The sequence below is a fragment of the Bombina bombina genome, chromosome 1 (assembly GCF_027579735.1).
Source record: "Bombina bombina isolate aBomBom1 chromosome 1, aBomBom1.pri, whole genome shotgun sequence".
In the NCBI taxonomy this organism is placed as follows: Eukaryota; Metazoa; Chordata; class Amphibia; order Anura; family Bombinatoridae; genus Bombina; species Bombina bombina.
This window is the reverse complement of record NC_069499.1, coordinates 472,321,789-472,334,163: the sequence shown is the minus strand read 5'-3', so window position 1 is coordinate 472,334,163 and position 12,375 is coordinate 472,321,789. Positions and strand designations below refer to the sequence as shown.

At 40.8% G+C, this 12,375-nt stretch overlaps 1 protein-coding gene across 1 annotated transcript in view; it reads left to right on the top strand.

Moving 5' to 3' along the window:
- PDE11A (phosphodiesterase 11A) overlaps positions 1 to 12,375 on the top strand; it is a 1,463,629-nt gene that overhangs the window by 554,092 nt on the left and 897,162 nt on the right. Inside the window, exon 3 of the mRNA XM_053698495.1 lies at positions 12,136 to 12,225. Within this exon, the coding sequence (XP_053554470.1) occupies positions 12,136 to 12,225 (90 nt within the window). The remainder of the gene's footprint in view (positions 1 to 12,135; positions 12,226 to 12,375) is intronic.

Here is a 12,375-nt window from a genome sequence, read left to right as displayed (position 1 = left end):
CCCCTAAAAGTAAACCCCCCACCCACACAACACCCCAAAATAAAAAAAACTAAGTTTAAAAAACTAAGCTACCCATTGCCCATAAAGGGGCATTTGTATGGGCATTCAGCTCTTTTGCTGCCCATTAAAAAATAAAAAAATCCCTAGTCTAAAAAATAAAAACCCACCCCAAAAAAAAAAACTAAGTCTAACCCCGAAATAGGTACTCACAGTTCCTGAAGTCCGGCGGTGAAGTTCTTCTTCCAGGCGGCGACATCTTTATCCAGCACGGGGACATCTTCTATCTTCATCCGGAGGGAAGGTGGCGCGGAGAGGATGCAACCCGCGGTCGTGGAGTAGGACCGGTGGTCGCGGAGCAGGACTGGCGTGGAGGATCCTCTTCATGCGGTCGCTACCGCATACTGAATATTGAATGCAAGGTACCCGATTTAGGTACCTTGCATTCCTATTGGCTGAAATTTTTAAATCAGCCAATAGGATGAGAGGTAGTGAAATCCTATTGGCTGTTCAAATTAGCCAATAGGATTTCATTAGCTCTAATCCTATTGGCTAATTTCAAAATTTCAGCCAGTAGGAATGCAAGGTACACCAATATAATTTTTTTTACTTTTTTCTTTTATTTTGGGGGGTTGTATGGATGGGGGGATTTAGCTTTAGGGGGTAATTTGGTACTTTATTTAGGTGAAAAGAGCTGATCCCTTTAGGGCAATGCCTTACAAAAGGCCCTTTTAAGGGATATTGGCAGTTTAGTGTTAGTGTTTGTTTTTTAGATTAGGGCTTTCTTATTTTAATGGGCAGCAAAAGAGCTGATTGCCCTTTTAAGGGGCGATGGTTAGCTTAGGTTTTTTTAGACTTATTTTTTTTTATTTTGGGGGGGTTGTATGGGTGGGGGGGGGGGTTTAGTTTTAGGAGGTCATTTGGTACTTTATTTAGGTAAAAAGAGCTGATCCCTTTAAGGCAATGCCTTACAAAAGGCCCTTTTAAGGGATATTGGCAGTTTAGTGTTAGTGTTTTGTTTTTTTAGATTAGTGCTTTTTTATTTTAATGGACAGCAAAAGAGCTGATTGCCCTTTTGAGGCCAATGTCCATACAAATGCCCCTTTAGGGGCAATGGGTAGCTTAGGTTTTTTTAGACTTAGGTTTTTTATTTTGGGGGGTTGGTTGGGTGGGGGGGTTTAACTGTTAGGGATTGTAATTTATTTAGGTAAAAGAGCTGTTTAACTATGGGCAATGTCCTACAAAAAGCCATTTTATGGGCTATTGCTAGTTTAGTGTTAGATTAGGGGGTGCTTTTATTTTGGGGAGCTTTTTTATAGGGGTATTAGTTTAGGTGTAAAACATTTTATTTTGTATAACTACGTTTATTTTTTCTGTAATTTTAGAATTTTATTTTTTTTGTAATTTTAGTGTTTTGTTTTTTGTAATTCTAGATTTTTTTAATTTTTGTAATATTATTTTTTTTTAATTTAATCTTAAATCTTGTAAAATAATTGGGGTTAATTTATGAGGTTTTAGGTTAGGGGGCTTAGTGATTAGATTGATTTTTTTGCGTTGTGGGGGGTTGGCAGTTTAGGGGTTAATATTGTAATTAGGTAGTTGGCGTTGTGGAGGTTTTTGCGGTTTAGAGGTTAATAGTGTAATTAGGTAGTTTGTGTTGTGAGGGTTTGGCAGTTTAAGGGTTAATATTTTAATTTGCGGTCTAGGTGTTAATTACTTTATTATTTTACGATATGGGGTTTGCGGTTTAGTAGTACATTTTGCGCAGGCGTTAGGTGTTTGTTAATATTTCTTGCGGGCAGTTCATTTTTTTTTGTGTTAATTCTTCGTGCAGGGGTTTATGTTTTTTTGTTAATACTTTGTTCTTGGCGGTTAGGTTTTTTCTTCATAAATGGAAAGAGTCCACAGCTGCATTCATTACTTTTGGGAATTCAGAACCTGGCCACCAGGAGGAGGCAAAGACACCCCAGCCAAAGGCTTAAATACCCCTCCCACTTCCCTCATCCCCCAGTCATTATTTGCCTTTCGTTCCAGGAGGTTGGCAGAGAAGTGTTAGACGTTTTAGATTAGATTGGATGAAAGTTAGAGTCCGGAGATGCAGGGAGAGTCTTTCTGTGAAACCATCCCGACTCATATTAACAGTTCCACAAGCAATCGGCGTTGACGAGTTTCGCTGCCTGCTTTCTTCTCTCAAGTCCATGTCAGAAGTGATGCTACTATCTGTCACACTTGAAGGGCCCTCATCCTGTTCCACGGCGTAGATTCCGGTAAGATCGTTTTATTTTACTTTCTTCATAAAATGTACTGTATTACAGATGTTTCCCGAGGGGCTACCACCTTGCGGGACTAACTTATAACACAGGGTCTCAGTGAGGCTCCTTTTGTATCTTGGAATCTAGGGTTAATATCTCCTGAGGGGGGTTGTTGAACATGGTTTTTTTTAATCATGTTTGTTATATGATTAAACCTGCTTATGTTTAGTGTTATTTCAGCTCATGGCTTGTGGAACATAACGGCTTTTGGAAAGTGACGCAACCTTACGGTTGGGCAGGCTTTTTTGGACTATACGGTTCACCTAGTGACAGGGCGTGGTCACGTTTTAGGGCTCAATTTCCGCATTCTTGACTGTGTGGCGTCAGAGAAATTCTGATCTGCTGGTGTCTGGTTCATAAGAGGTGGTAAGTGCCCCAGCCATTGTGGGTGTCAGGTGCCGTTTAGATATTTTAGTCCGTCTCATTCTGTCCTTTTAATGGGCAGGAGATTGGGGTCTTTTTGTTCCCCTGCTTGTCAGATCGGCCTGACGCTGGGCTGGTCTGGTGTTGGGAGTAAAATCTGGGATCTGGGGTTAGTCCTCGAATCTTAAGGTACGGTGAGCCTCTTTGAAGTCTCGGTGTTTCTCCATGTTTAAGTTATGCGAGTAGCTTTGGTGGCTTGTGGATAGCCTGTGATGTGTCCATTGCTTAGTGGATGTTTTGCAGTTTAAAGTTGGGGTTGGTGCTCTGATCTGGTATAATGGTTATAGCAACACCGTAGGTCTCTTGACAACTCAGGTTTGATTCCCATTTCTGGGAAGTGTATTTTTATCAAATCTACTTCAGCTGCTCTTTACTTGCTCGGCAAGTATTTTTGTTTACAAGTCATCCTGGTATGACTTTTGTGTGTGCTTCATGTTTTCTATCTGGGTTTGCGGAACGTATTTTGGCTTTGAATATCTTGATATTCTGAGTTCCTTGCGACTTGTGGACTTCGTCTTCAGTTGTTATTTACGGTGCATTTGCACTGTACTAGGAGAAGTTTTCATCTCTGTTTTCGGATCCCAGTCTTAATCTTGTGGTTTCTGTACTCTTTGGGGTCTGCGGGTTCCTCCCCTTGTTTCTAAGGACTGGTTTTTGGTCTCTGTGAGCTTGATTTGGTTCTGGAGTTTTTTTCCTTATTTTATTTGGAACTTGTTATACCCTATTTAGGGTCTTCTGGGTATCCTTGTCTGGTTTCTCTGTGTTCTCTTCATTTTGAGAGTTTACGGTAAGGGGTGTGTTGTGGGGGACTGACTGCTGGGCAATGGTGTCTCCCGGAGGCGCGTTGGCTCAGTCGAATCTATTTTCTGCGTTCTCTAGCAAGGCTTGTGAACTTCTGTGGGTCAGTGTCCTTTTTCAAAGTTTTATCGGCTTTGGATGAAGCAGGTTTTTTTGCTGGGCAGGGATTTCAGGCCTGGTGTCCTCAGAATGGGCTGCCTTTTGTACCCTCCCATTTTAGCATTCAGTGTCCTCTATAGCTTGGGTATTGTTTTCCCAAAAGTAATGAATGCAGCTGTGGACTCTTTCCATTAATGAAGAAAAACATAAATTATGCTTACCTGATCATTTTCTTTTCTTCAGATGGAAAGAGTCCACAGCTGCCCACCCGTATTTTTTCTATGGGGCTTCTGTTTTTTTTGCTCTTCTGGCACCTTTTCACCCTGATATTTCTTCTACTGTTCCTTGTTCCTCGGCAGAATTACTGGGGGTGAGGGAAGTGGGAGGCTGGGGTGTCTTTGCCTCCTCCTGGTGGACAGATTCTGAATTCCCAAAAGTAATGAATGCACCTGTGGACTCTTTCCATCTGAAGAAAAGGAAATTATCAGGTACGCATAATTTATGTTTTTGTTATTATTTTGTGCAGACAGTTAGTGTTTTTTTGTTAATACTTTGTGCGAGCGTTTATGTTTTTTTGTTAATACTTTGTGCAAGCGGTTAGGTTTTTTATTAATATTTCGAGTTGGAGTTTGGGTATTGTTTTTGTTAAATGCTTTGTTTGGCTGTGCGCACAGCCTTCATACTTTTGGTTGCATGCGCAACTGACGACAACGACGGACGCGTTACAAACGTGATTATAGTGTGTATAAAATATATATATACATATATATATATATTGTAATAGCATTAAAATGTACCTCAATTTTATATTTAAATATAAATCATCATTTTTCCCATAGATCACAGATGAAAAAATAAAAAGAGAGAGAGAGAAAGGGGTCTTAAAGATATAAAGGCCCCTTCGTCTCTCTCTTCCTCCGCATACTGGACTCCTGGCAACTCTAGTTATAAAGAACACGATCAACAATAGCTCATTCACAGGATCTTTAACTAGTTGCTGCCATTAGGACGTTACTAGCGTTAAAGGCACTTGCCATTGACCCAATCTCATAATTTTTACTTATTTGTTTACATCAGAACTTTGTTCCGACGTAGACAAATAAGTCCTGGTGAGAAAGGGTTAATACAAAAGACTCTTAACAATTATGTGGTTTGTATCCATTTTTGAAGGCTTTGACTCCTAAGTGTTTGATATGAGACCAAAAGTCAAATTAAAGAGAACTCTTCCATCTTTGATCAGTACCATTAGTTTCTATGTACTAAAGTGTGTGATTTCTTTGAAGCACGAGAAAAGGCTCCATAGAATATATTGTCATTATCTTACTGGGTAGAATCTGCACATCTAAGAGCCTTATTTCAAGAGAAATCTCACTGTGGACTAAGCACATCACGCTGATATCCCTACAGCTTACATATTTTTACGTATTGTATTTTTTACAAAATACATTGAATGGTAGAGAACTTAACAGCTTTTACTGTCCCCTTTTTTTAAGATAATGAACCTTGACAACATCTTATGCCCCACTTTTTCTATTTTCTGTGCCTTGGGGGGTTTCCCTTTGCTTGTAAACAACATCTGTGCCTACAAATTTGCAGCTTTGTTTTGCTACAGTTTTTAGAACTCTTAGTTCTATGAATATGACAGACATAAATAATACAAAGCCATAACGTTCTATGTGAAATGAAACATGCAGAGAGCTAAAAAATACACTAAGAAAATATGAGAACCAATGATTACGCACTTTACAGCAAAATTGTTGCACATTCCTCACTCAGAAAATCCTACACCAATTGAGTACAGTTAGCTGTCAAACATTGCTCACTATGGGCGAGATTACATATGTGGCGCAGGCTTCAGCATAACTGCTGAAACCTGCGCCGCCTGTAATTTCCCCTCGCACATCGGGGAATCACATAAACCCTGCCGGCAGTTCATAAAGTGCCGTAAGTCAGATAAACTAGCGATGTCCAGAAATGTGCGTAAATACAAATTTCTGGAGTTGCCAGGGATTTACAGCACGTTAGAAACTGCCGGCGTCTAAGAAAATAAAAAAATGTTATATCTCCCATAAAAGTCTAACCCGCCTCCCAAAAATAAACCCAACATGTAAAAACCCCTTTTACTGTTAAAGGGGGGACTTAGGGGCCCATTTATCAAGCTCCAAACGGAACTTGTGGGCCTGTGTTTCTGGCAAGTCTTCAGACTCGCCAGAAACACAAGACCGCTGCTCCATAACCCTGTCCGCCTGCTCGAGTACGATCGGGTTGATTGACACCTCCCTGCTGGCGGCCGATTGGCCGTGAGTCAGAAGGGGGCGGCATTGCACCAGCAGCTCTTGTGAGCTGCTGGTGCAATGTTAAATGCGGAGAGCGTATTGCTCTCCGCATTCAGCGAGGTCTTGCGGACCTGATCCGAACTGTTGGATCAGGACCGCAAGACCTTTGATAAATAGGCCCCTTAGTATTTTTTTTATGTAAAAGAGCTGTTTAATTTAGGGCAATGCCCTACAAAAAGCCCTTTTAAGGGCTATTGGTAGTTTCGTATTAGATTAGGGGTGTTTTTATTTTGGGGGCTTTTTTTATTTTTATATTATTAAGTTTAATTTTTTTATTTTTGATAATTTGGTTTATTATTTAGGGGTTGCTCGTTTAGTGGGCTTAGTAATTAAATTAGGTTTATTGCAATGTGGGTGAATGGCGGATTAGGGGTTAATAGTTTAGGTTAATTGTGATGTGGGTGAATGGCGGATTAGGAGGTTAATAGTTTTTTAGGTAGATTGCAATGTGAGTGAATGGCGGATTAGGGGTTAATGCATTTATTAGGTTTAATGCGTTGTGGGTGAATGGCAGGTTAGGGGTTAATACATTTATTTGGTTTATTGTGATGTGGGTTAATGGCGGATTAGGGGTCAATACATTTATTAGGTTTATTGCGATGTGGGTTAATGGCGGATAAGGGGTTGGTTATTGTGGTAGGGGATTGCGGTTGACAAGTAGATATTGCACATAAGTTAGGTATTAGTTAATAATTTCAGGAAGTTACGGGAGTTACAGTGCTCACATTTTCAGCGCAAGGCTTGCTGCGCCTGCCTATGTGTGACTAGATCAAAATGGACTAAAATGTCTCCATTTTCGCTGCTTAAGTCTTTGGGCTGAATATGTGATACAGATTTGCGATGTGGTTCTATGTTATTTTATGGGAGTAACAATTGTGGGCAACAGGTGAAATATACGTATATGTAATAGCAAAACCGTGTAAAAAATGTCATTGCAGATTTTTGCAGGCAACGCCGCATATGTAATCTTGCCCTATTTCTTAGTTTAACAGGTTTTACACATTTATACTGTGATGAGAGTGGGAGTGTGATGTCACCAGAAGAGGTCTGAGAGTATTGTGGATGAAGTGCAGCAGTTCAGGAGAGCTGCAGGAGAAAGGCACAGTGTGAGCGGTAGACCAAGGGCAACAGATAGGCCCAGAAGCAAATGGGCGCAGCAGGCTCGCTGCATGTGGTGTAACCGTACCCATGATCAGAATGTTTTATAAAGATAAAAGATGTAGAAAGTGTAACTGAATTTTCCATTTTGAAGTAGCGTGTAAAACTGAATATATTGAGGAGCTGCAGGTGGATAGTGTCATGTTCTGTCACAGGATATTTTGTGAGAGCCTCATTATCTGGAACAGTTGCTTTAAATGAAGATTAGTAGAAGCCATATAGATTGAAAAGATATCAGATTTATTCAAATAACAAAATACTTTGATTAAGCAAATACTTGCAGGGTATTTTTAATATATACTATTCAGGTATGTTATGTCCACTTACGCCAGGAGTGGAAAGGAACAAACAAGTAAGCACAGATGCAGATTCAAAAAGGAAAGTCTTTGTCCTGGTAATAACTGAAGTGCAGGATTTGCACAAAGCAGGAAACAACCTTGTAAACAGGTAGCAGGTTTAAAGGTAAAGTCTTTGTCCTGGTAATAACTGAAATGCAGGATTTACACAAAGCAGGAAAAAAACTTGTAAACAGGTGCAAAGGTGAAGTCTTCTTCCAGATATGAAGCACAGGAAACAGGTTCTGGCTTGTGACAAAACAGAAACAATGTCAAGACAATATGCAGCCAAACAGCCAGCCTTAAATAGGGAGGTTTTGTACAGGATTGCTTCTGAGTAAATCCAAAATTGAGATCACCTGTGTTTTGCACAGGTGTAATTACAAGTAAGACAAGTACTCATTTCACAGATCTTTTAAGTTGCATGCTATTGCACTTGAAACTCCTAAACTGCTAGAACTGGCTGTGACTCAACATACAAGCAAACAGAGTAGTAAATACAGAGCCACAGGTTCAAATCCCCACACAGCCCTTGCCTCCCAGACCTTTTTTTTTTCTTTTTAGTATGGGGGCTTGGTTTGTGACAGACGCCCCCACCATAGAGTGCACTCCGGGCACTTAAAGCCTGTTCAAACATCTGAAAATCAGTTTTACGAACCAGTGTTCCATTTGAAGCCATAATACATTCAGATGGAGATGATTCTTCCCTTGGAACAGCTGCCTGATATTGGGGACCCATAGAAGATTCCACTGTAGGCATAACAAGAGTTGAAATACAAAGATTGGTTTGATTTGGAGGTTCCTGATTATGCCCACCTGCTTGCAATGGACTGGCTGATGGGTAGAGTACCTCCGGGTAGGATATGACCTCTCCTTCAGAGTCAAGGAATTCATTATCTGTGTCATATATATCCAAATCAACCATCTCATCCAATTCTTTCTCAGTCAATGAGTAGCTGGGTGAAGGAGGTGCAGGGAGGTGTGGATCTTTAGATTTGGCAGAGTCTGATTCAGCTGGAAGGTTTGTCACTTTTATGTTTGATGAGTGACTTTTGTTAGAAGGATCTCCAGCCAGGGCAGAGACAAGGTAATGTGCAGGATTTACAGGAGGTATTTTTGCAGAGTTCCCCAATGTGGTTGATGCAGAAACAGATGCAGTGGCATGGGTAGTGGATGTAGATGGAGTTGTACTCCCAATGACCATCTGTTTCAAATCAGGTATCATTTCTTGAAGCGTGTTAGAAATGGTTGTTTGTAGAATAGATGTATTCTCCGTAGCTGGGTCCTCTCCAGGGGTATCATTCAGTTTCCTAGTGGAAGTATCATTTGTTCCTTTAGCATCAGAGTCCATTTTAGACTTGGCTGTATCTCGACTTGATCCTCTAGGGACACCCTGTGATGCGGGGATCAGTTCCCCCACAATAGAAACAGAGGTTAAGTTGTCTTTGCCAAGTCTTTTACTCTTCTGTTAAGGGCTCTTTACAACCTTTTCTTGATCGGAAGGTAACTTCAGACAAGTTTTCTGTTGGGAGACATAATGTTTCCACCAGCTCCATAAAGTTAACCAGTATGTCCTTAATAAACTTTAATACTGATTCCAATACAGCAATAATCCCAGAGGGCTCTCTTTTATGATCTTGACATTCTGTCAGGTTCTGTCTCAGGATATTTTGTGAGAGCCTCATTGTCTGGAACAGTTGCTTTATGAAGATTAGTAGAAGCCATATAGATTGAAAAGATATCAGATTTATTCAAATAACAAAATACTTTGATTAAGCAAATACTTGCAGGGTATTTTTAATATATACTATTCAGGAATGTTATGTCCACATATGCCAGGAGTGGAAAGGAACAAACAAGTAAGCACAGATGCAGATTCAAAAAGGAAAGTCTTTCTCCTGGTAATAACTGAAGTGCAGGATTTGCACAAAGCAGGAATCAAACTTGTAAACAGGTAGCAGGTTTAAAGGTAATGTCTTTGTCCAAAAATGTACTGAAGTACAGGATTTGCACAAAGCAGGAAACAAACTTGTAAACAGGTAACAGGTTTAAAGGTAAAGTCTTTGTCCTGTAAATAACTGAAGTGCAGGATTTGCACAAAGCAGGAAACAAACTTGTTAACAGGTAACAGGTTTAAAGGTAAAGTCTTTGTCCTGGTAATAACTGAAGTGCAGGATTTGCACAAAGCAGGAAACAATCTTGCAAACAGGTAGCAGGTTTAAAGGTAAAGTCTTTGTCCTGGTAATAACTGAAATGCAGGATTTACACAAAGCAGGAAACAAACTAGTAAACAGGTGCAAAGGTGAAGTCTTCCTCCAGATATGAAGTACAGGAAACAGGTTCTGGCTTATGACAAAACAGAAACAATGTCAAGACAATATGCAGCCAAACAGCCAGCCTTAAATAGGGAGGTTTGTACAGGATTGCTGCTGAGTAAATCCATAATTGAGAGCACCTGTGTTTTGCACAGGTTTAATTACAAGTAAGACAAGTACTCATTTCACAGATCTTTTAAGTTGCATGCTATTGCACTTGAAACTCTGAAACTCCGAAACTGCTAGAACTGGCTGTGGCTCAACATAGAAGCAAACAGAGTAGTAAACACAGAGCCACATGTTCAAATCCCCACACAGCCCTTTCTGGCAGAATGCCTCCCAGACCTTTTCTTTTTCTTTTTAGTCTGGGGGCTTGATTCGTGACAGATAGTGACCAGCAGGGTCAAGAAGTGTCCTTTGTAGGGTCTGTTGTTGAACGGTCTGGTTCAGACGAAGATTGGTGGGTTACCCTTACTGTAATGGGAGCCAAGGTTGCCTTCAAGGTTAACCCTGGAGCAGACATCACTGTAATGTCCCTTGCAGCATTCATAAACCTGCCTCGATAGCCTCAGCTGGCGAAATTTACAACGAAAGTTCATATTCCTGGTGGCCACATAGATTGTGCAGGGAAATTTCTTGCCAGCTGTGAGTACAAGCAGAGGAAATTCACCATGTGGGTACATGTAATTAGAGGTCAGTATGTTAACAACCTATTGAGCAGGAAAGCAGCCTGTGGTTTTGGCCTTGTTGCCAGAGTGAATGAGATTTCGAAATACATGTTTGGTGAATTGGGCCTACTGAATTGTAACCCAGTCCGAATATCAACTAAAAGTGATGCAGTCCCATACAGCATTACCACTCCTCTTAGAATTCCATTCCTGTTCATGCCTCAAGTGGAGAAGGAACTTCTGCTTCTGTGTATGAAGAATATGGGAGTTATTGAAGAGGTTGTTGAAGCAACTGACTGGTGTGCCCCCATTGTGCCTTTTGCGAAGAAAAATGGGAAGGTACGCATCTGCGTAAATTTGAAAAAGCTGAATGAGGCGGTGAAGAGAGATATATGTGCTGCTGGAGATGTTAAGCAGGATTCATGATAGCTTAACATCTCCGGCAGGATTCATGATAGGGCATTACGAAGTGCCGGGAAAGGGCAGCTATGGCGGTATGGTGGCCTGGGATTAGTTCTGATATTGCAAGCCACGTGTCAAAATGTGCCTTTTGCCGGGAACTCCAGCCTACTAAGAGAAGGGAGCCCTTGATTTCTACACTGCTGCCTGCAGGCCTATGGTAGAAAATAGCTGCAAATTTGTGCGAACTACATGGGAAAAAGGCCAGGTATTTGGAGATTGCACCCTTGAATGAGATCACCAGTCAAGCTGTTATCACTCGTCTCAAAAGGAACTTGTTATTTGTTGTACACTAAACAAAACTATATTTGTATGCTCCTTGTATACCTTGTTATTTGTTGTACTCTAAAAAAAAATGTATGCTTTGTCCTTTGAAAAAGGGGAAGATGTGATGAGAGTGGGAGTGTGACGTCACCGGATGGGGCGTAACTTATAGCAGTTTTAGTCAAGGAGGCAAATTTAACAAATGTCTTGCGGACCTGATCCGACAGTGCGGATCAGGTCTGCAAGACATCACTGAATGTGGAGAGCAATACGCTCTCCGTATTCAGCATTGCACCAGCAGCTTACAAGAGCTGCTGGTGCTACGCCGTCCCCTGCAGATTCGCGGCCAATGGGTCGTCAGCAGGGGGTGTCAATCAACCCGATCGTACTCGATCGGGTTGAATTCCGGCGATTCCTGTCCGCCTGCTCAGAGCAGGTGGACAGGGTTATGGAGCAGCGGTCTATGTGACCGCAGCTTCATAACTTGTGTTTCTGGCGAGTCTGAAGACTCGCCAGAAACACGGGCCGTCAAGCTCCGTTCGGAGCTTGATAGATAGGCCCCTATGTCACAGTTACTATGTTAGATGTGTTGTACAAGCTGTTTACTTCTATGCTCTGCAATAAAATAGAGTTGTACCTTCTATGTGTCCTGCATCTCATGACGTATACTCTGAAAATGTATGTGAAACTTCTATTTCATATGGTTTGTTTAAAAGATTCACCAGGAGTTTTTGCACAAAGGCTGAAAATGTCTGGTTTCCACACCCTTTTGAAATATACTACAGAATAATAACACTTTAATTAGTAGTAACATACTGTGTATATATATATATATATATATGTGTGTGTGTGTGTGTGTGTTCAGCTAAATTCTACAAATGAACTCCCTGCTTTTCTTGTATCTCAATGTGTCAGTTAAAGGGGCATAATTAATAATAATAATTAAACTTTATTTTTTTTTTGTGATGCAGGTTATGCAGATGTATCTTCCGTTCTGTGGTATCGCAATATCAAATGCACAACTCTTTGCTGCTTCCAGAAAAGAATATGACAGGAGCCGGGTAAGAGTTTTTCAATATGCTTTTATTTAACATAAGAAATTCTCACTTTTACATCATACCCCTGATTTTTGCCAAGAGATGCTTTTTGACAGTCAAAGGGGATATTGGACTTAAAGTGATGTCAACTCTCCCCTTTTCAAAATGAGATCT